Here is a 22,610-nt window from a genome sequence, read left to right as displayed (position 1 = left end):
AAAACCAATCGCAAAAAGTTTAAAATTTAAAATTTTGATTTGGAACTCGGTACGCTTATTCCTAGCGACCAGTGTAAATGTTTAAATGGCGGCTATAAATTTGGAAATTAATATAATGTGCGGAAGCGCAATTCGTGACGTAATAATCGCCCTTAATGCTACTTGCGATACTTTGAGCTGATTTGAAATGCTTGTTGTAATACGTGTTTCCCAAATTGGACAAAAAAAATTTTTTCGTGGGTTTATGTATATTTAAAATCAGCTTAAGGATAAAGAAAAAAATGATCCTCAAAAAAATCTTATTTATGCAAATATGTCATGGTAGACATGATTTGGCATGTTCTAGGTGGTACAAAACAGTAACTGTGACTACAAATAGTTGTATGTATATTTTATTTCGTAACTAAGGAATTATAGTCAAATAATATGTAACAAGTCACTGAAAAATAAACCTAAATCTAACTTACACGGTGGTATTATTGATTGCACTTCGATTTCGAATAAATATTATTCATCTACGATGTGAAAAGTACGCCGCTAGCATCAGGCTTGAGTGTGAAGTGAAGCACAGACCTCTAAAAAATGTTTAGAGGTCTGTGGGAGGTTGCCATTTGCACCAATATTTTTATAAAACATTGGATACGTTTGAAAGTATCCTGAAAAGTCTCCGCAAAAGCGCGAGCCCCTGCCCGCCCGACTCATAAAAGCGTCATCTTAATTTAATTAATATTAATTAATTAATTAATATTAATTAATAGTATTGATTATTAATTAATATTATTAATTATTATTAATTAATTATAAAATAAATAATTAATAAATAACATTTTTAAAAATCCACAACATTCAATTTTATTATAACATCTACAGCGGAGTAGACACGAAATATCGATAAAACGATTTATGCATCCAAAAGACGCCTATAATAAGTATACCTAATTAAAGTGGACACCTAATTTCGTAATAAAATAAAAAGCAAATAAAGCACTTTAAATAATAATGAATCTTTAAGAGAAAAAAAATAATCATAAAGAAAAATGTTAATGCTTCATATTAAAATATTATGATCTGTTCAACACTGAAAGGTAAACAAAGATTCATGAATTTAATTAGTAATTAATCTAATTATTAATCGATGGTCATTTGATCAAAATAATTTTAAAAATACTACGACATTTATATTTATTTTTATTGTGCGATATTATTACTGGGAATCCCCGACTCGCTAAGTATCGTTTTTGGATATTATATACCTATAAAGGTAAATTGGACATCACACATGCATAATAATTTAATATAAAATATATATTATTATTAAATAATAATAGATAAGTGATCAATTGACGGCCAACACGAATTTATACACTAAATGTTTCATTCGTCACTGTTAATAGATGTTTTGTTTCCTAAGACACCACCTAACAACCATCGTAAATTTCATCGCATTTTTACATTTTAAAAAAATATTTGTGCACACTCAATATCCCTGATTCGTCGTTAAATTGCGAAGGGTGCGCTCCGTAATTCCTTTTATACACGCAAATCTTTGGAATTATTCGCCGAATTCCTACGTACTTATTTACAATGGACGCACCGTACACCATAATTGCGTCAGACTTTTATACCTTTCTAGAAGAGGAAATCGCTCACGAGAGTTAAATATATCACACGATAACTTCAACCGCGCGTCTCGACGGGGAGATCCTCCTCGTTGCCCCTGCTGCCTTTCCTGGACCTGGGGGGAACGGCGGGAGGGAAGTTTTTGCCCGACTTTTCGGTGCGCTTCTTCAAAAAGTCGCGCACGGCACTACCAACCCGGTAGAAATGAAAATAGAGCAGGAACAACGCTAAAAATGCTACTAAAAAAGACACGACGGCGACGACGATGGCGGAAATCGGATTGTAGTGCGACGGTTTCGGCGGCACCGTCGGCGTGTCTATCAGGGGCACCAACTCGTTGTAATCCTCGCCGTCTTCGACGACCTCCACGTCCGGTGGTACCATCGCCTCGTCGGTCGGCTTGCCCGAAATCGTAATGTCCGCGCAGGCCCGGAATTCTTCTTGGGGTCCGCAGCCTACGGCGCCGGTGCCGTTCGGACAGTTGCCCCAGTTGTTGCCTGCCGCGGAAAGTTAACGAAATTACTCGAACCGCACCATTACGATCGCCACGATGCGCGCCTCACCGGCTATATATCGCCATTGCAATATGCAATGCTTGCACGTTCTCTTTGGTAGCCTGTACTTCATTTCGTAAACCTTGTTGCCTTCTTTGGGAAAATATCTGGATCCCTGGTGGTCGACCCCTTCCTGCGGCCTCACCAGCTTGAGTTTGTTTTCGTCCAAGCACGCCTGAGTCGTATATTTGAAATCTACACGCAAAAGAGTCCGTAAAATAAATGATAAAAGAAAATAGGAGGAGTGGCGCTCAAACAATGACACCCTGTTAAAGAAAATAACAATAATTCGTCCTTAATTGCTCTTTGAGAGAGTTTTTTTTTTCTCAGGGTCAGTAATAGAACCAAATATGTAATTAACAGTTTAAAAAAAGGGTGGGGAGGGCTACTTTATAGTTTTATAGACTAATGATTAAAAAATTACCAGAAGTAAAGTAATAAATATTTTTTAAAAAACGACTTTTTAAATTTTAGTGTTTCCTTCCAAAATCAAGGAATTTGTTTCTTCTAAAACGTTTTTTAGCTAACCTTTGACAATTTAATTTTGATAGCTTCTGAACATTTATCCCATTCTGCATATTTAGGGACTTAAAAGTTACCCATATTTGTGTCTTGTATACCTTTCCAGAGGAGAAAGTGGACACATTTCAGCTGGAGCGGTCCTTGGGGAGGAAAGGCAACAGCAAAAAATCGCCAGTGGCATAAATACGATTCAATCACACAGTAGGTGTGGCTTCTCTATGAACACTGAAGCACACTATACAACACAATTCAATATTTGTTTAATTAATATTTAGAAAAATAATATTTCTCAAAACGTAAAAATCGCAAAATTATCAACAGTAAAGAAGCAAATGGGTTGGATACAATATCTTTGGCAAAAGGACACAAGTTTTTCGGATACCCGATAATCTATGGTTAAAACTATATGTCAGCTGTCCTACACAGGGTGTTTAAATTTCTAATTTCTAATTACTCTTGAATAATGAAATTTCCGAAAATGTCAGAAATTTCACAATTTCACAAAAATGTTTGTCGTTTGTCCCAAAAAAGGTATTCTTGTACAAAACCAAAAAAACTACTTGTTTTTTTAGGTTTTAGCAATGAATGCTGGCCGAATTAATAACGTTATTACTTAATATTCTACTTACTCTTGAAAATATCGGGACCTTTTTTAATACCCCCTGTATATTACGTAAATAATAAATTGTGTGTATTAAAAAACTGATCAGGTCCATAGATTCCAAGTATACGGAAGTACGATTTGTCACAGTTCGTTTAGAAATAAAGGATTTACAGCCCGAGTAGCACAAACGCGCTCAAAATTGTCATATACCTTACCACATAACAAAGTTTAATATAACTCATTTATTCTAAAAATACCTGGTAAACGTTAATATGGCGCTTAAAAACAAAGAAAAGATGCGAGTTTATAAAACAATTGTATCCAATAGATGTTATATAATGATCGCCCATGATAATTATATAACAATTATATAAAAATATTAAGTAACAGTTTTTTAATAGAGCAGTATTGGGGTCCCGCATGATCCTAAGTTACATTTCTGTGTTTAAAAAAGATTATTAGCAATAAACAGAATACTTATAAAATAAATTTATAGCAGCATTGAAAACGTTTCGTTCAAAACCAATCTTTGCTGTATGGTACTGTAAGAACTTAGCAATGACATTTTCATTTTGTAAGAGCGTCGAAAAATATTATTTTTATTTTTATGTGGTGATAATGCCGACAAAAATAATTTGTTTAATGCTCCCATGACGCTCTCCTAAATTATTTGGTTGATGGCGGCTTGAAGTTCACGCTTAAATTGGATGGGTATTTAATAATTTTATGTACAATAGTTACGGCTCTGAATATGAAATGCCACTATAAGGTCCACTTTACTGACACTATACGTATATATTTGCATTTTAAAGCACTTCAAATTTTGCCCATACTTAGAAAATTTGAAAAAACGATGTTTATTACTTTTGAAAAAATTTTGTTTCTTATAAATTAAAACCTTTTAATAGACTTTATTGACATTAATGTGATTTTTCGTATCCATGACAAGACGTTTCTTTTTAAGCTTTGAATTAAACCATTTTTATCCCGTGCGATATACCTATAAAATTAAAGTGTGTTTGAAATCAATTTTATTATTTACCTATATAAAAGTCGTCGCAAAAACAAAGTTGTTGAAGATTATTAATTCTGTAATTCTGTTGACTTTCGGAAGACCTAGAATTTACATTTCAATGTTCTAAATCTGTGATGATAGATTCCAACTTAGCAGTGGGTGACGATGTCGCAGCTATTTGATTTACAGTGTGAATTTAAAAATCGTTGATACCTATTTCTCACTCATTTTGTGAAATCACCACTACGTTTGACATTTGCCAATTACAAGCTTGACCACGCGATATTTTACCGCTTTGCAGTAGACTGGATTCTGAATTAGCATAAAAAGATAGGTTAGTCTTAATGAATCTATATGAGAGAAATGAGAAATTGTTTTAAAGGGAACAACTATCAACTTTTAAAGCTGTTATAAAATTTTATTTTTATTATGGTATCCTGCGCTCCCAATAAAATCATCTTAAAACAATTACAAAATAAATTTATCAACTATAAGGCACTTAATAAAACATATCAGTTTCGAAAGCATTTCGATGACCTTGGCGAGCTATATTCGACTATTCGCTTTTAAAGGAAGTAGCAATAAAGTAAATATGTAACTATTTGAATTTATACATACATGACCATGGTGATTACGCAGACGATATTGGAAGTCGTAAGGTTAATCTGGATAATTTTCATGACGATTTACAGTATAAATAGAATAATTATGACTATCGATAACTTAACTGCATTAATTGTGATCAAAATAGAAAAATTATGGGTAATATTTCTTTAAGCTTGCTCTCTGGTATCTTTTACAAAACTTCTGGATTCCTCCTGCGTCGGTTTTTGCTTAGTCGAAATTGCTGACGTTTCGCCAATCATCCTGATGGCTTCTTCAGAGCTTGTCGTCTGAAACGCTAATGATATTTCTATAGACGTTCTTTGAGCCTAGGTTGAGCCAACGTATTCTTTGCCGCATATGCATGGAATGCTGTAAACTCCTGGCATCTCAAATGGAATTTTGTCTTTGACGGACCGCAGATGTTGAGAGATTTTTGGACAAGTGCTGAATCTGGTTTTGACGTTATCCTTCTTTAGAACTTTTATGTGGTCAGTGATGTTTTGAATGTAAGTAAGGACCACAGTGGCAAGTGTAGCATTTGCTTTCGGCCTCATCGTTATTCCAAGGTTGTGGTGAAGTGTATTTTTTGATGGAACGCTTAATATCTTTAATGTGGAAATTATTAGAGAGAAGAGCAGAGGAAAGGTGTTTTAATTCTGTGAGGCCAAATAACAAAAGTATCATCGACGTCGCGTTTCCATAATTTTGGTTTTAAATGAAAACTTTCGAGACGGTGTTTATAACCCCTCATTAGCGGCCCCCTCAAACAATATATAAGCAGGTACGGAGAAAATATGATGATCGGCGAAACGTCAGCAATTTCGACTAAGCAAAAACCGACGCAGGAGGAATGCAGAAGTTTTGTAAAAAGTATTACATTAGCCTGTGGAAGTTTCTTTGAAAAATTACTTGCTTTCTGGTTTCAAAAAACCGTCACTAATCGAGTTTCATCCAGTAGCGCGGCATACTGTACCTGGACAAATGGAGAACTCGAAGTAACCGTGATGGTTGGCCGTTAATTCCACCCTGACGTTCATCAAGCCCCCCACCCCGTACTTTCTGACGATAACGCCCTGTCCGTAAGTGCCCCCGTACTCGTGAGCCCTCGGTTTTCTAAAACAAACTTAAGGAGTACAGAAAATACGTGACCATAACGCGTCTGACTCACTTGGAATCCCAGGCGTCTCCGCAGACCCCACACTTGCCACCATTTTTGATCCATTGCCGCGTAAATCCGCCGCAATAAGATTCGTGGTCATTGTAATCGTGAGGAGTGTCAAATCCGTATCGCCACGCGGACGCTCTGGACGGCGGTTCTATGAGACGTCCGTGACCACGTGTCGGCTCCAGGACGGCGAAAATCAGCGAGGAAAAGAACAACAGTCTCGTCTCCATTTTTCTCTACAAGTAAAATAAATTGTATTGAGGTGCGCAGGCAGCTATTAGGATCAAGGATCAAATTCTTGCGTTTTTTTGTCGATTTTACGATTCAATGTGACCTCAGCCGGAAAAAATATTACTATAGATTGCAAATAAAATTGGGAATGGTTGCATTGGGATAATAATGCTTTATTATCGCTTATGCAGATAACATAGGCAGGTCAAAGGTTCATGGAAACATTGAGATTGCAAGTAAAACGAATAATTTACGTTTACGCTTAGCAACGCCACCATCTGCTTAACTCGTTTTTTGCAAGGTCTATTTGATTGATAGCGAGATATTGCAGGATTATGATATCCAGAACTGCCTGTATTATCAGCATAGACAAGGGTTCATTACATCTATTAAGTATATGGGCTCTGATAGAAAAGTTCCAGGCTCTAAACAGCATCCTAAACTAAACTAAACTAACGACACCAAGCAATAGTAATTTTTTATGTGACTAGTAAATTGGCTATAACTATGGTTACAATTAATTTAAAGTAAGGATAAAGATAAATTAAAAATAAATAGAGAGAATGCTTGAAATGATCCAACGGGTGATTTCTTGATGTATACGCAGGTTGGAAAAATGATGTCTGTAAGTTAGAACAAGATCAAACCTTATGACCTTTCGCTGTCCCGTCGATTTTTTTGTCTTTTTTTTTATTGGTTTAATATCATCAAGGTTACAAGAAAAGAAAATAAGTTTGCAAAATGTTTGAACTATTATTTGTTTTACGACACAAAAGCATAGCAACTCGTGAGCGCTCGAAAAGAACGTAGTAGTACCATTTATTTTTGTGTTGCATTAGATGCGTGCTCAGGATACCGATTTGTCAAAACGGACGCCACTACTTTGATGCTGAATGCGAAAAAAATGATATCGATGTCAAAAGAGAAGAAGAGGTAAGAGGCTGAAAATTTTTATAAAATATTTTCAAATATGTCTATAAACTGAGGGCAAAAGTTTCCGGGCAAAACATAAACGACCAATTATTTAATTTATAATTTGTTCTTGTCTGAAATATTTCCAAAATTGTTGCTTTCTTGGTTGTAAAATTTCTGTCATGGGGTCTTTTCCCATCAGTGTAGTAGTAGTAGCAGAGATTGAATTAGTTACTAAGTGAGTGTCTGCCTATTATACTCATGTGTGTCCCTACCATTCAGTTTTCTTGTGGTTACCTGTCAAAGGATGCTTCTCCTGTTTTTGACCTTGGCATGTCTGGCTAGTGATGCTAGTTGGCATTTAGCGTGTATCTGCCCCTAATGCCAACCTACAGTCTGTCCAATAAACTTTTGCGATAAAATATCTGTTCTGTGTTTCCAGTTAGATTACGTGCCTCCTGTATTACCCACAGCCTGTATTATCTTCAGCCAAACTGTTAAGCAATTTTTTGAAAATTTCTATTTAGAAAATTAAGAACCTTTGTATAAGGTTGTTCGGAAAGTCATTTCGTTTTTTCCCGTCAGAGGACTTAATTACGTTTTTTCGAAAAAAACTTCACACTTAAGCCGCATAACCATTATATGTCTTGAGAGCTGATATTGCAAGGCTTGTGTGAAAAAGTTCTATTAATTCTACGCAGTAGTTTTTGGTTGGCGCCCTTTTAAATATGGAGAGCAATAAGCAGCATTTTCGTCATATTTTACTTTTTTACTTCAGAAAAGGTAAAAATGTTGTCCAAGCGATAAAAAAATTGACGGATGTGTATGGAGAAGGCGTGTTAACAGTACGCCAGTGCCAGAACTGGTTTGCAAAATTTCGATCCGGCAATTTTGATGTCGAAGATGCACCACGGTCTGGAAGGCCGGTCGAAGCTGACAAAGATGCGATAAAGGCATTACTTGATGCAAATCGGCGAATAACCACACGAGTGATCGGTGATTGATTGATTTGAAAGGCATGGGCTTAACCTCGAAGCTCGATGTGTGGGTGCCCCATGTCCTTACGGAGCGAAATTTGTGTCGTCGCGTTGACGTGTGCGATTCGCTCCTCAAACGTCAAGAAAATGATCCATTTTTGAAGCGGATTATTACTGAGGACGAAAAATGTGTTGTATACAACAATGTTAAACGCAAGAGGTCATGGAGCAGAAAAGTGAACCGGCTCAAAGCGTGTCAAAAGCCAACATTCACCAAAAAAAGGTGATGCTCTCCGTTTGGTGGGATGTCAAAGGAATCGTTTTTTTTGAGCTTTTGCCGGACAATACAACGATTAATTCAGAAGTCTATTGTCATCAACTGGACAAATTGCATGATTCATTTAAAGAGAAGAGGCCCGAATTAATCAACAGGAAGGGTGTAGTGTTCCACCAGGATAATGCGAGACCTCACACAAGTTTGGTCACTCGCCAAAAACTTTTACAGCTTGAATGGGACGTACTGCAACATCCACCATATTCTCCAGATCTGGCGCCTTCCGACTACTATTTGTTCCGGTCCCTGCAAAATTTTTTGGATGGCAAAACCTTTACCTCAAATGAAGATGTCAAAAAACACCTGAACCAGTTTTTTGCCAGCAAGGACCAAAACTTTTATGAGAGGGGAATTATGTTACTGCTAGAAAGATAGCAAAAGGTGTTGGACGAGAATGGCCAATATGTAATTTAATAAAATATTTATTCATTATACGAAAACTGTCTTTCATGTTCCTCAAAAAAAACGAAATGACTTTCCGAACAACCCAATATTTCCCGATTCATGTTTATTTAAAAAAAAGAACCAAAAGTTCAGATTTTCACGAAATTTTATATTTTGATATGGCAATTGTTTCGACAACACCATGTCTTTATCAAATTTCAATATCAAAACATTTAGTTAGTTCTTATTTATTTGGATAAATGGATTTTCATCAAGTAAAAGCCACCTCAGTTCAATTCATGTTTATGTTGTTTTACTTTCAGGCACTTGATAAATGGCGAATTCTTTTTCAGTAAAAAAAAGCACACAACATTCCTTTTCCTCAAAACTTGATTCCGACGTTTTAAGAGCAAAATACGATATTCTGCGTGAATGTAAAGGCCGTTCAGTTACTTTTCCATGCAGTTACTTTACCAGACTCTTAATTTTTACACCTTATATGTCTTTTGATACGGATATATAATTACCGTTAGCCTAACACCATACCGGTTTCACTCGAATCTAATCCGACGTAATTGTTACATATTATATTATAGCTTCCATAATTGTTACATGTTATACCGTCTGTCCCGAAATTAGAAATTAGTGATATTCCTCGACCAAAAAAAGCTCAAGTCTTATTTTTCTATATTTTTTTATTAATATATGCGAAACTGGTTGGGGAAAATTCTGAAATCTGTACTTTAGTAATTTCGGAATGCCGAATCTTGAAATTAGGGACTATTTTCTGTCTGACTGTAACTCACCCTTAAAATTTTTTGGACATCCATTTCTGCCTTAGTAAAATCATTGTTTTCTCTTCTAACCTTTGCGCCTTTTGGATGTTAACCTCTTGTTTTAGATACTGCTTCAGAAAGTTTCCCACAGCTTGTTTAAGCAAATCTGGATCTCTGGCATCAATTGGTAACGCATTCACAACAATGTCAATCTCTCTTTTCGCCTTTCCTTCTCTTTGCTTCATTATTTATTTTGAATTGTTATTTGTTCCAGTTTTAAGCTATTGTTCTCTTCTCTCAGTTTTTTCACTCCCTGCCTGTATTCTTGTTGGTCTCTTCTTATCTGCTTTACGTCCTTTTTTGTGTCTCTAATCTGCTGCATTTCTTTTCCCCTCATCAATTATTATCTTTAAAAATATAAGTATATACAGTATAATACAGATATCAACTGCAATAACTCTTTTGTATGTTGACTTTTAGGGTTTCTTTTTATAAAATGGGAAAAGTTGTCTACACTGTTTGGCATCCTCATCTTATTTATTATTTATTATTACTTATTTGAGTTTAATTGTGAACAAGAAAGAAAAAAAACACCAGAAAGAAAGAAAACAAAGTTATCAATTCTGCTTGTCATTTTCTAGCGATTTACTTTTTGAAAAGTTGGGCTTGTCAAGGTACGGACAAGAATTTGATAATCATCTAAACATTCATTAAACGGGAAATAATTCAAAAAATCCTGAGGTCGGTGCTCGCCGCTCGATAAGAGAATAGGGCAGAATACGGATCTGTTTAAATAAAGACGAAGGAGAAGGAAGAAAATATTCAGAAGGTTTAGCAGCTTGGTTTGCATCAAAATTTTAGTTGGCCCAACCGATAGCTACAACTGATTGTTAATTATTTAGATTTTAATGCGTCACTACTGATTAATCTGACAAAAATTAATATCGTCACCGCAGCGGAGCCGATTGAATCGCCCGCGTACAGCACAATGGCCGCCAGGGCTTCGAGTCCGCCCGCGCTTCGCTGATTGTGATTTACATGTCGACCTTGCCTTCGGATTTGGTATCCAAAACCACATCGCGATTCATATCAAAGGTTTTTTTTTTAATTCTTCTATGTGCGAGATTCTTAGTAGCAAAAGGCGGCTCGGAAATTAACGAGAATCGTTAACCGAAACATTTTTGCTCAGTGTCAACGAATTTTCGAAAATGTAGAGTGTCTCAAAGTTCACTAATTTCAGTTCAACATTTTTTAAAAAAATCCCTAGACAGTTTAGTTGAAACTTAAAGCCGTTTTTAGATTTTTCTGGACAAACGAGATATTGTAATCGTCCAGAAGATTTATTGGTTCGTGTTCCTCTAGAACATCTACTACATTCATATAAAACATACAGAGAGAAGTTCGCTAACCATAAAAAGTATTAAAATAAAATGCCATATCCCATAACAAAAATATCAAGTTTTTGGTATCTCTCAAAAGTTTATGAATTTTTAGAAATAAAACCTTTCAAAATGCATAGTGTATGGCGGCGTTTATATTATCTAATTATCACGTTGTCTTCTAAATCGACTACAATGCTATTGGAAATTATTAGTAATCAGTGCCGCATATAGCCTCTGAAGCAATCCGTGCGAAAGTAATAACACAAAAACCAGTGTATTTAATCAAAATGAGTATCTTTAAGAACTTTGAAATCCTCTGGCTATTCTAAAAAACACAACACAAAACAGCAAACTTTTTAATTAATTTTAATTTTTCCTAGTCTGGAGTAGCGGTAATGCTTCAACTGAACTGAACTGAATGGTGGTAAATATTTTTGCGATAGGGGACACACTTTATATAACCGATTTTATGACCCAATTTTATGGCATTAATCCCGTCTGTAAAATACCTAATTACACACCGATCTAGCGGGCGGGAAGCGTCACTTTACCACGTCAGTTTCGTTTCCGAAGAATCCGAGCCACTTCGGACATTTCCGGGATTTCACCGCACTGAATTTTGACGTTTGTCAATTCTGACGGCCATGTCAGTGAATGTATTCGTGTTGTTTTGCGAAAATGTACCGAAAAACTAATGGTAGTAGAAAAAGTATAGTTTGCAACACGCTCGTGTCAAATAAACTTGTGAGTCAAATGCCGTTTACCGCACTTGTCGCATAATATACTATTTTGATGTCTGAGCTTTGATGTTCTATAGGAAATGTTGCCCTCTTGATTTTTTCATTCCTCCAGTTGTGATTTGTAGTTTAGCACTTGATTTCGCGAATACTTGTTAGTGTCGTTAAGAAGTGAGCAATTATCGATAACCTTGTTTCTGTTGGTTGTAAAGGGCGTTAAATTTTAATTATTATTATAATTGGTATGCGACTCAACAATTATATATTGCCACATACAACAAGTCGTTTACCGCATCCTAGTTTCAAACGGTCTCTGTATCGGTCAGTCTTTAACCTACAGATATCTGCTCATCGTGGCAGTCCCAGTATGCTGTTATCTGTTATCTGAAGCTGTTTGATTGAATGGTGTCAATTATGGTTGTCCGTATGTTAATTCTCTCGCGGATTTCCTCACTTGCCAATTAATATAAGTTTGCAACAATGCCTCCAAAAACCTATTTCTGCAGCTGACATTTCTGGTCTAATTTGATTACTCTATAGAACTCGATAGAAGTTTTTTGATATATTTTTAACACACTTGATTCATTTTCACTAGATTCATATTTGCTTACAATTACCTCAAAATATATCTATGAATTAGTCGATCTAATAGTACTAGTTGAACGCATTTAAAAATAGGTGTACCGCAAGGTTCGAATATTTATTATTCCTCCCAATGAATATTTCGCTTCTAGGTCGCGGGATCGAATTTTTCAAATACAATTTTCCCATAATTCCCATTACTAACTTTCGTAGGTGATCATGATTTAGAAAAATTATTCGCCTATGCAGAGAAATATAATCTAAAACTAAATGTAACTAAATCGTAAAATCTCACAATTAACACTGTTGAGAAAATGAAAACGGATAGGGAACAAAGTCAACAAAAAATAAATATAAATACTAAAAAACGCAAAACAGCTAGGCGTTATTTTTGACTCAAATTTAACTATTCATTTTCATTTAATTATCAATTCAAGATTTTCCTACAATGTTCCTCATTGATATCGTGTAACACCAGTTATCAATAGGCTAAAGCACGTATATATACATATGTGCATACTAATTAGTAATATTTTAATTGTTAGAGCTCCTAAACTCAAAATATCAAAAAATGAACCGCTTACTTACTTTCGTGGTATTAAAATTTCTTTTTAATGTAGATTATAGCAAAAGTGTCATTTTGCTTTTTTGTTAAAAAGATACCTTCATACAAATAATTCAGCAGCTTTATGTTTAATCCTAACCTCAAAAAATAACAATTTTATCCTTACGCCTCAGGAATACACGCACAATATTTCCACAGTTTGCAAAGTTCCATTTATTAATCACACTGTATATGTATATTGTATTTATCACTTACCTATGGTTCTTTTTACACCACCGCACATTAAAAAATGAAAAAAACGTTAGAACCATCAATTCCTTTTATGACCGCTCGTTCGAATGCTTAACCGATTTTTATCAGTTCGCGGTTTCAGACAAACAATACCCATGTTATTAGTAATTGTCCCACCCCCAAGTACGTGCGGAAATTCTAAATGTTGTCGGTGCGAAATTTTGTTAAATCAACTGCCACACCTCTATAAACTTCCGCACGGTCCAAAAGTATACATAAATTTGTATCCATTTCAAGGTGGTGTTAGCAGTATTAACGACAATTTTACTGGAAAAAGCATTACACTTTTTGTTGGAACAAAATTACATCTCGAAATTATAAGCAATTTCATATTTCAGATATGCTGAAAAAGGAGCATAAACCTCCAAGTACGAAAAAGGCCCTCCGCCATATCACTGTAAATTAAAGCCCGTAGAATTAACCGGTTTGTGGCAAGGCATGAAACCACTTTTAAAATGAAATACGTTGAAACCCTCGTTCAAGATGGAATAAAGGCCTTTTTACGAGACCAAAAAAATTGTTGAACCGGAAGAAGTATAAACTATAAACTATTTTTCTTGACAATTTTTCAAAAATATACAGGGTGCGCCGAAAATTCAAAAAAACTGAAACATGGATCCCCTATTATTAAAAATTGGTTATAAACTGAAAGACTATACAGGGAGTTCCCGATATTCCGTGCTAAATGAGAAATATGTTAAGTGTCCTAAATTTGCAGATATCAACTTCAAATTTAGCAGAGAATCAGTCAAATGTTACCAAGTGTTTGTTAAAAAATTTTGTATTTTTTTTAGTTTCCAGAAAAATACGTTTTCCTCCATAATCGTTCATGCGATTAGCAAAATTCTTTAACTGGCAGACGCAGAAGATCCAGTACAATAACATGTATTTCTGGCATTTTTTTAATTATATACAGGGTTTTCAAATTTTTAGGCAATAATATAAAAGACATAGAAAATTGTTTGGTATGGCCAAGTTCTTGTCTCAAGTCTCTATATGAGGGGCCAGGTCATTCCTGTCCTTGCTTGAATCCAGTATATTTCGTCTTCCGGAGTACTCTGTAACTGTATTAGCAAGTTTTTAATATATATTTGTATGAGTTAAATTAGTGACCTATCTGAAGTAAGTAAAGTGATTCAGGCTTTTCAAGCCTAGGTCTTATAATTATTACAAAATATTATATTATTAATGTTTGGTATTATTGTATGCTAATGAAATTTGTATGGCAATTTATGAAAAATTATTCTTTTTATGAATCGTTGCAACACTGAAAATGAAAGGATATTCGTGTTCAAGCATCCTCTAGTTAGCACCGATCTCGTATTCTTGAACTAAAAAAAAAGTTGCCTAGTTGCCTAGTTATATATAAGATAATATAAGATTTTTTTATATCTTTTGTTTCAGAAGCTCTCAAAAATAGGAGAAGACAATTGCAGATCTGAATATATGCAAAACACCTGGAGACCAGAATATCTTATCTTCTTTTCTTATCTTGTTTTAATTTGCTCGTCTTGGTTTAGAACATTTTCCCTTTTTGTGCTGGAATTAGATCAATTTTGCTGAATAAAATGTGTTTCCATTTTCCATACCATTCATTAGGGTATTAGCAAAAATACAAGACAATATCGTACTTGAGTTATATATGTTAAAAATTGTTTTTGAAAATTAATCAACAAAAAAAATTACAATAATTAAAAAAAAATTATTGATATTTTTTGAGATTTATAAAAAGAATAAATAGAAAAAATGGTAAGTATATAATCTATTATACATTGTAGAGTACCTATATTTAATTTACATTCAAGTGAATTTTTAACTGTTTTACAAATTTAATATGTTTATTTATATTTCTTAAATTTTCTGGAAGCTTATACTGGATTGGAAAGTCCTTTATTAGTTCGGATGTTATAATTGTAAATATCGTTATGAGTTTTGGAGTCATAGGGTGAACTTGCCCAAATCGTACCAGCTTTGAACAACTTGTTGTAGATTTCTCAAAAATGCATCAAACACTATGAAATTTTGGTTGTTAAAACTTTATTAAGAATTAAGAAACATTAGACACGTGTTAATACTTAAAGAAACCCTGTTTTACTACTCAAAATAAAATATTTAAAAAATAATGACAAAAATACGATTTAAGACCATATGTCTTAACTCGTATCGCACTATTCCTAAATCGTACTTCTGGTGCAATGTTGGCAAGTGTAAAAATATGTGGCTTTTCCTACACCTGCACAGTTGTCGTGCACCCATATATTGCATTTGATACATTGAATCATTGATTTTTCTTCATCTTTGCGGCATAAAATGCAATACCAAGTATTAGAAGTCTTTTCTATTAAAGAGCGTTTCTTTGGTTTTGTTGGTCCATCTAATTTATTTTCCAACATATTTTTTTTTAGATGGACTCGCAGTAAGGACTACGGCCTTGCTTGTTTTCTTAGATGTTTGCGGTGGAAGTCGATATATCGGTGACAAATTCTCAATAACCGTGCGGATGGATGCGTCAGTTTGATCGTGTGCATTTGTAGAAACATCCGCTGTGGAAGGACCAGGATCCGAAAGTTGCATATCAGTTTGGGTCATTTCATTTTCATCGAGCACGACATATTCTTCATCTGGTATTCGATGCCTGTTGCAAGGCCACGATCCACAAGTTTCAAAACCTTTCTTAGCGATGTCCATACAAACCGATCTAGGATATGCCACTCCCAAAATTTCAGATATGTTTGATTGTTTGATTGTTTCACCAGGGTGATTTCGCATCCAAACTGCACATTCTTTGTTAAAATTAGTTTTTAATGACTTGAATGATCCATCCAAAGGCTGTAGTTTGTGTGTTGTGTGCGCCGGCAAAGAAAACATTACGATACCGTATTCTCTAGCAAGGTTTATGGCTTCTAGATTCTTAGTATGTGTGGTATGTCCATCCCATATTAATAGAATTTTATGATTCAATTGTTTTTCCAATTTTAAATGATCCACCCACTCTCAGAACAAGTGTACGGCGTTTTAGGCGGGCCACCACGTTTAAGGATGTCCGTCATTCTTTTGAGTTGAAGATCAAACGCGTGTAGTGTTAATTCCACTTTCTCCGCTAGTGACTGCTCCGACTTGATGTTTTCCTTTGAACGCTGATATTTTAGCAGGCTTATGAACGGTATTAAGATCTGTCTCATCCATGTTAAAAATTTCGTTAGGTCCAAATTGGAAATCATCTAGAATCTTTTCGTATTTGTTTCGATCCCCATTTGCTCCGTCAAATCGCTTGGTCTTCCTATTTTTTTCTGAGAATTTAGACCTTTTAAATGACGTCGAAAGGTCGGTTTTGGAATACCATATGTCCTGCATACTTCATTGAATCGTAATTTCCCATTATTAAAATCTTGTATTGCTGCATTCATATTTTGCATAGACCATTTATTATATAGTCGTTTTGCCATTGTGTGCTAAAAAAAATTATTTTTATTTTTTCCTCTCATAAAATGGTAAAATTAAAAACTTAACAAATATGTATAAACAGAAATTGATTGGCTAAAACCAAAATGAAAACAATTTTATTTCGTATTCCTAATTTGTAAAGGTACGAATTAGGATGTATCATAAAGTACGATTTACGCTCAAAGTCCTCTTCAAAATACTCAAAGTCCTCTTCAAATACACTTACACTAACGCTAACCAAATGAATTGTAAAGAAATGCAATTTTTGAAAACCGTATGATTCACAATTTTATGTTTATAGAATTCTTAAAAAAACGCTTACAAAAAAAGCTAAAATTTTACAAGAAAACTGAAAAAAACTTACTTTTATCAGTAAAATTACATCTCGCACAGGAATCACTGCTTCGGAGCATCACAGCTGGTTAGCTTAGCACTAACTCAAGTAATCGCCGACAGATGCCGCTGTATGTTTTATAAATTCTGAGTAATTTAGGTGGTACGATTTACGCGCAAGTACGATTTAGGCAAGTTTACCCTACATGTGAACGTCTTTATTAAATATACTCTTCATGTTAGATTTTTGTATTTTAATTATCACCTTATACATCAACTTAGATTGTTCTAGCCTAAGCAATTTGTCTATTTTACAAATGTCCAATCCTCTATATTTTTATTTTTAATATTTAATCTTAGCATCTGTATTACTTTGTTTTTTTGCTTGAACAACATATTATATTTAGTTTTATCAATATTGACTTTTAATTTATTACCCAAAAGCCATTTTTTTTTTAAATCAGAACGTATTATTTCTTGTAAATCATTCTCCGGTGCTGTAAGCCCTGCACACTGCAAATTTAAGACATTTAACGAATACAACAATGGTCCCATGATTGAACCCTGAGGTACACTTGTTGCATTTTACTTTTAACATTGTTTATTTGAACACATTGTTCTAACAAACATTTCGCTAACAAACGATGTACATTAATCGATTTACAAGATCCATCGTAGCGCTCAGAGTATTACTATTTTTTATGAATCCGTACTGATACTCATCAAGGCAGACATATTTGAAAAATCGGTGTGATTTAAATTCCAGCCAGCTGTAGAAGCATCGATTTCTTGAGAGGAGATCTTAAATCTTAATAGCAATCACCTTTTTGTTCACAAGTTTAATTTATCTCAAGTAGTGGAGGATGGAAAAATATATTTGTAGCATGCGATGACCATAAGATTGTCATTAAAAGAATACGCTTTGAGTGAAGAGGAGTGAACCAACGAAATTACGGATTAATTTCAGTTCAACTAATAAATATCTCTAAGAGCGTTTGCGTTGCGACTATAATTAGGACTGAAACATTAATATACTAAAACCAAAGATTTGGTCGACATGACGACCTTGGTTTAAAGGCTTTACGTCAAAATGTCCTTTTTATCTGGTGCATTGGGGATACCGCGCTTGAACCTCCGTTAGATTATCGCTTTACATAATCGCGACAATATATTACGGTTCCGTTTTTAAAATAACAGGAAATTCTCCGTGCAAGGCGTAAAAGTCTTGTATATTAACATAACTCGTTAATTTCTTTTGGACGCGATACATTCCCGTTCTGGGTGAGGAAATATTTAAATTAGTGTGCAAATCTGATTTATTGACGTCCGAAACGCGTATATAGTTACATCTTTTTACAATAAAATTTGCATCCGTAGTACACAGCGGCCATCACCACGCCGATTTTCACCAGAGTCACGAATTTGCTCTTTTTCTTTTCCTCCTTCATTTCCGGAAATTTCAACCTCTTATGAACCTGAGCCCCGCGACTACGATCACCACAACGGCGGCGTACTTGGCTACTACAACCCCGTAGAATTTAGACAGGGGAATAGGTCGAACGTCTCGACTTACTGGTCACAACATCTTGCGATTTCATTTCAAACGTTGTTGCTAATTCACTTGACAATTTGGACAATTTTCCCGTTTGACAAATACTGAAAATTTGATGAAGGATAAGCGAATAATTACCGAAACATTACACGCGCGTCATCGAAATTTGTGACATATGAGTCAACTTTACTTTGACTAATGGTTAGTTTTGGTTAGTTGCTGCAAAAAAAAACCACTGAAAAACGTTCTAGTCCATAACCATAACAGAAATTATGGGCTGGTGAGGCACGTTTTCATCCAGTACATATTAACAGACACGTACTGCACACATTTTCTTTTGTTTTATGTGTTTATTTATTTTCATATTCAAGGCACCCGATTAATAAAATAAGCCCTAGGGTATACTCTTTTTAACATAAAGGCTATCTAGAACCGTATAGCTACTATCAAAAAAATAACCAATAACCTTGTTTCGACAACACCGTGTCTTTATCAAATGTAATATTTACAAACTACCTGCTACTATATATACCGAAAAATGTAGCTTTTACTTGATGAAAATCCATTTATCAAAATAAATAAGAACTAAAAGTGAATTCCAAAGAATATTAAACACAGATAGGTAAAAAATTTAAATTCCGAAACTTTTAAATAATAATCTTGTTACATTGTAGGTTAATGACCACCCTTGGATAATCCCATTCAAAAGCCACTTTCTTATATCTATGAACAGACCAATCTCAGAAACTATTGGGGTTAGCTGTTAGGAAATCTATCAATTATCTTTTTCAGAAATCCAAAAATGAAGTAATATACCGGGCGTTTCATTTGTATATCGTCCAATATTTTCTCTATCCTCTAGTATTTATTTCATATTTGTTTTAGGAAATAGCGAATTGAAAAGCAAAATAATTAATTCGATCTTCGGGTGAGATTAATAAGCGACAATTTCAAAGGTAAGTGTGCCGACCGTCGCATACGATGCTCGCGCAGCTTTCGTTAACTGAAAATTTTCCCAAAGCGAAACCGGAGCACAGATAATTGCATATTTTCCTCGCCGCTCTCGTACGTCAGGCGATTTATCATATCTAATCGGCTATAGAAACTATCACTATCGGTTTCGCTGCGAGGGCCATTTATTTATTTTATTCAAACCGAGAAAGTTATGGATTCGCTACCCATTATTCACACCTCGGGAAAGTGTACGCGATATCCTCGAAATTTACGTATTAAAATAGTTGTAGGTCGAATTTCATGCGGAAGATCCTTTGACAACAAAATATCATTGAAGAATTCGTGTCCGAACGTGACGCTTTAAATAGGGTCATCGTGCTAGTGTTCTCGACCAGTTAGCAGAAAGTCCATTCAAACTGCATCAAATTTGCAGATATAAACACAAAATCTCACTTTAGGGTCATACGGTAACTTTCCGCCTTTGTTCTACTTTTCGTAACAAAAACGTCATCAAATTAGCAGGTATCAACTTAAAACACCATTTTCTGGTTAGAACCTTGTAGTCAAATTCAGTCAGATGTGAGTAAAAATTTCCTTTTCCACAACATTTTATATAGAAAAGCTCAGTTTCTGGGTCGAACAGGAAGAACAGTTTTCCAGCTCTTCTTCCCGTTCGGCATTCAATTACAATTAAAATATCTTAATTTAATCTAATAATTTTAATTTTGTTTAATACATGTCTGATATTATTCGACATATTTTTTTACAAATTTGTCTTAGTTTACGAACTTCGATAGTAAATAGTTTTAACCGTGTGTATTTTTCTTCGCACGAACAATCATAAAAAAAATAAACATCAAACTGAACTATGCTCAAAATGTTGCTTTCATTTAAACGAGGTCAAACATAAAAAAGTGGTCGTAAAACTAACCAATTTGTAGGGTAAATACTTCATATTTTTGTGTTTGAAATAATCAATATTCTCTAGTATTTTTTTACTTCAAACTAGAGTTTTTTTTTTAATGGAAAACTTTATATGTCCATAAAAAAGTTTTTGAGAAGATGCTGCCGTAAAAAATGTTCAAAATTTATGAGCAGGAACTTTTAGGACCCAATTAAAGAAAGAAAAGAAATAAAAACAAATTTTGAGCCCCCTTTTCCAGAGTGCATCCTCCAGAAGGAGGCGTTTTCGGACATATTGTTTATTTAGCGTATTAATTTTTTTCTATTCCGCTGACCAATCAAACTGAAAGATCGTTTTTAAAACACCCTCTATATTTCATATTCTATCTTCAATAAAAAAAATTCTATAAAATTAAATATAAAAAATTATTGATATAACAAATTGTTATTACCTCTACCGAGCTACCGAAACTAAAAACGGCAAAAAAATCAATTTTCGGACAACGTAAAATTAAAAAAAAAAAAAGATTTTTACCCATTTATTGACCCAAAATCATAAAATCATTGTTTTGCGTAATATTATAAATGTTTATTATTTTCTTTCATTGTTTTATACTCGGACAGAGCCAACTGTTTATGGTGGGCAAATGTATTTGAATCCTAATTGACCGTATTGTTTGAACGCACTAATTACTTGCAATTAGCCTTCTAAAGTGGTTCAGAATTGATGATTCGTCGCGAAGCTGGCGCATTGACCGTTCCTCGTTTAGCAAAAAGCGCCGAGCGTCTCGCGTATTTAATTTTAAAACCAACTTGACCAACGTCAAAAATTAATTTCGATCGTATTTCCGGTACCGTAATTCGGTTTGTTCTTTAATCTGTTCCGCTACTCTTAAAAGTGAACGGAGCTGAAATTCGCCACAACTTTGAATAATAATTGTAAATCCGACAAATTCCATTAGCGTTCTAAATTACTGCATTGCGCCGTTACAAATTTAGAAAGTTACCTATACGTGCTTAATTGAATTGCAACAGAATTATTCGTATTCTAGAAGGGTATAATTACGATAAAGACACATTCTTTATATGGACCGTGGTTTGACACACTCGTATCCATATTAATTCGATAGTATTATTCAAATGTACGTCAGTCTGAAACCGAAATATATTGAATGTCAACGAATTTATGAAACAACTGCCGAAACTATGGTGATAATAATACTTACCCTAAAGTTGACCCATGAAAAGTCCCGACACTGTAGCGAAACACCAGGCACTAGCGGTCACATCGAGACAGTCGCTCCGGAAACGAATCCAAGAAGTCGAAACAAACGACAATAAACCGCCAACCTCGATTCCAAAGTAGGTGATTACGGCTCGGTGCGGGTTTAAAATCGAGTAGAGTCGGTCGCACGAGAGGCCGTCGGTGAAAATGATACGAGCGGTGCCACCGCCACTTTTCATTCTTTTACCCTCGTTTTTAGGCGACCTCCGATTCAGTCGGTTGTCGATGGCGAAAGTGCCTGCGTACGTATGGAAGGAGTAATTGTTCCGCGCTATGTTGATTTTTAATACTGTCGGAGTGTGGAGTAACAAAATTTATCCCCAAGAAGGGACTAGTTTGTTCAAATGGCTCACGTAATCTTCAAGAGTTGTTTAATATCGGTGGAAAATCGTACATCGCGCCGAAATAGCTCAGTTGGGAGAGCGTTAGACTGAAGATCTAAAGGTCCCTGGTTCGATCCCTGGTTTCGGCAATTTTTTTTATTATTAAATTTACAAAATGCATAATTGTGGAGTATATTTTTAAATGGAGTATTTAAAGAGGGAACTCGGTTGAGTATTTAAAATCAAGTATCGTCCATATGCGTAGATACAAAATTATTATGACAACTTGAAAATTTTAGTGTGTGCTGTTAATCGATAGTGTTAACAGTGAACGAAAAATTCGTATAATTACCTAGGACACAAAACACAGTATAGGTTTGTTTCCCGTTCTGCATATTTGCTTTCGCACCTCCTTTATCTGTTTGCTTTATTGCACGCCGTCAATAAAAAAAAATCGTGCAATTTGGTGATCAGTGCCGGCATTGAACTATAGTCTATTTCCGTTTTTCCTTAGTTTCCTTTTCGGGGATTGCACGATCTGCATGGGCCTTACAAGAAC

The 22,610-nt window shown here is 34.8% G+C and overlaps 1 protein-coding gene and 1 non-coding gene across 2 annotated transcripts; one reads left to right on the top strand and one right to left on the bottom strand.

Moving 5' to 3' along the window:
- Nucleotides 1-219: 219 nt before the first annotated feature.
- LOC132706543 (uncharacterized) lies at nucleotides 220-22,312 on the bottom strand. The gene is made up of 5 exons (XM_060677924.1): nucleotides 21,670-22,312; nucleotides 6,090-6,322; nucleotides 5,895-6,034; nucleotides 2,184-2,369; nucleotides 220-2,117 (listed from the first exon to the last, which is right to left on the bottom strand). The coding sequence occupies exons 2-5, from the start codon at nucleotides 6,314-6,316 to the stop codon at nucleotides 1,678-1,680; spliced, it is 993 nt and encodes a 330-aa protein (XP_060533907.1). The 5' UTR covers nucleotides 6,317-6,322; nucleotides 21,670-22,312; the 3' UTR covers nucleotides 220-1,677.
- On the top strand, nucleotides 22,128-22,200 carry Trnaf-gaa (transfer RNA phenylalanine (anticodon GAA)). Its single transcript has one exon. It is a non-coding gene; the product is annotated as a tRNA-Phe (tRNA).
- Nucleotides 22,313-22,610: the final 298 nt, after the last annotated feature.

The sequence above is a fragment of the Cylas formicarius genome, unplaced genomic scaffold (assembly GCF_029955315.1).
Source record: "Cylas formicarius isolate icCylForm1 unplaced genomic scaffold, icCylForm1.1 PGA_scaffold_8__14_contigs__length_24414737, whole genome shotgun sequence".
Lineage (NCBI taxonomy): Eukaryota > Metazoa > Arthropoda > Insecta > Coleoptera > Brentidae > Cylas > Cylas formicarius.
This window is presented reverse-complemented; position numbering and strand designations above follow the sequence as displayed.

Coding starts and splice junctions, on each gene's coding strand:
- LOC132706543 (XM_060677924.1), bottom strand. CDS start 6,316: ATGGAGACGAGACTGTTGTTCTTTTCCTCGCTGATTTTCGCCGTCCTG. Junction 6,035..6,089: donor GGAGACGCCTGGGATTCCAA/GTGAGTCAGACG, acceptor AGTTTGTTTTAG/AAAACCGAGGGCTCACGAGT. Junction 2,370..5,894: donor CGAGTTCTCCATTTGTCCAG/GTACAGTATGCC, acceptor TTTTGCGTGTAG/ATTTCAAATATACGACTCAG.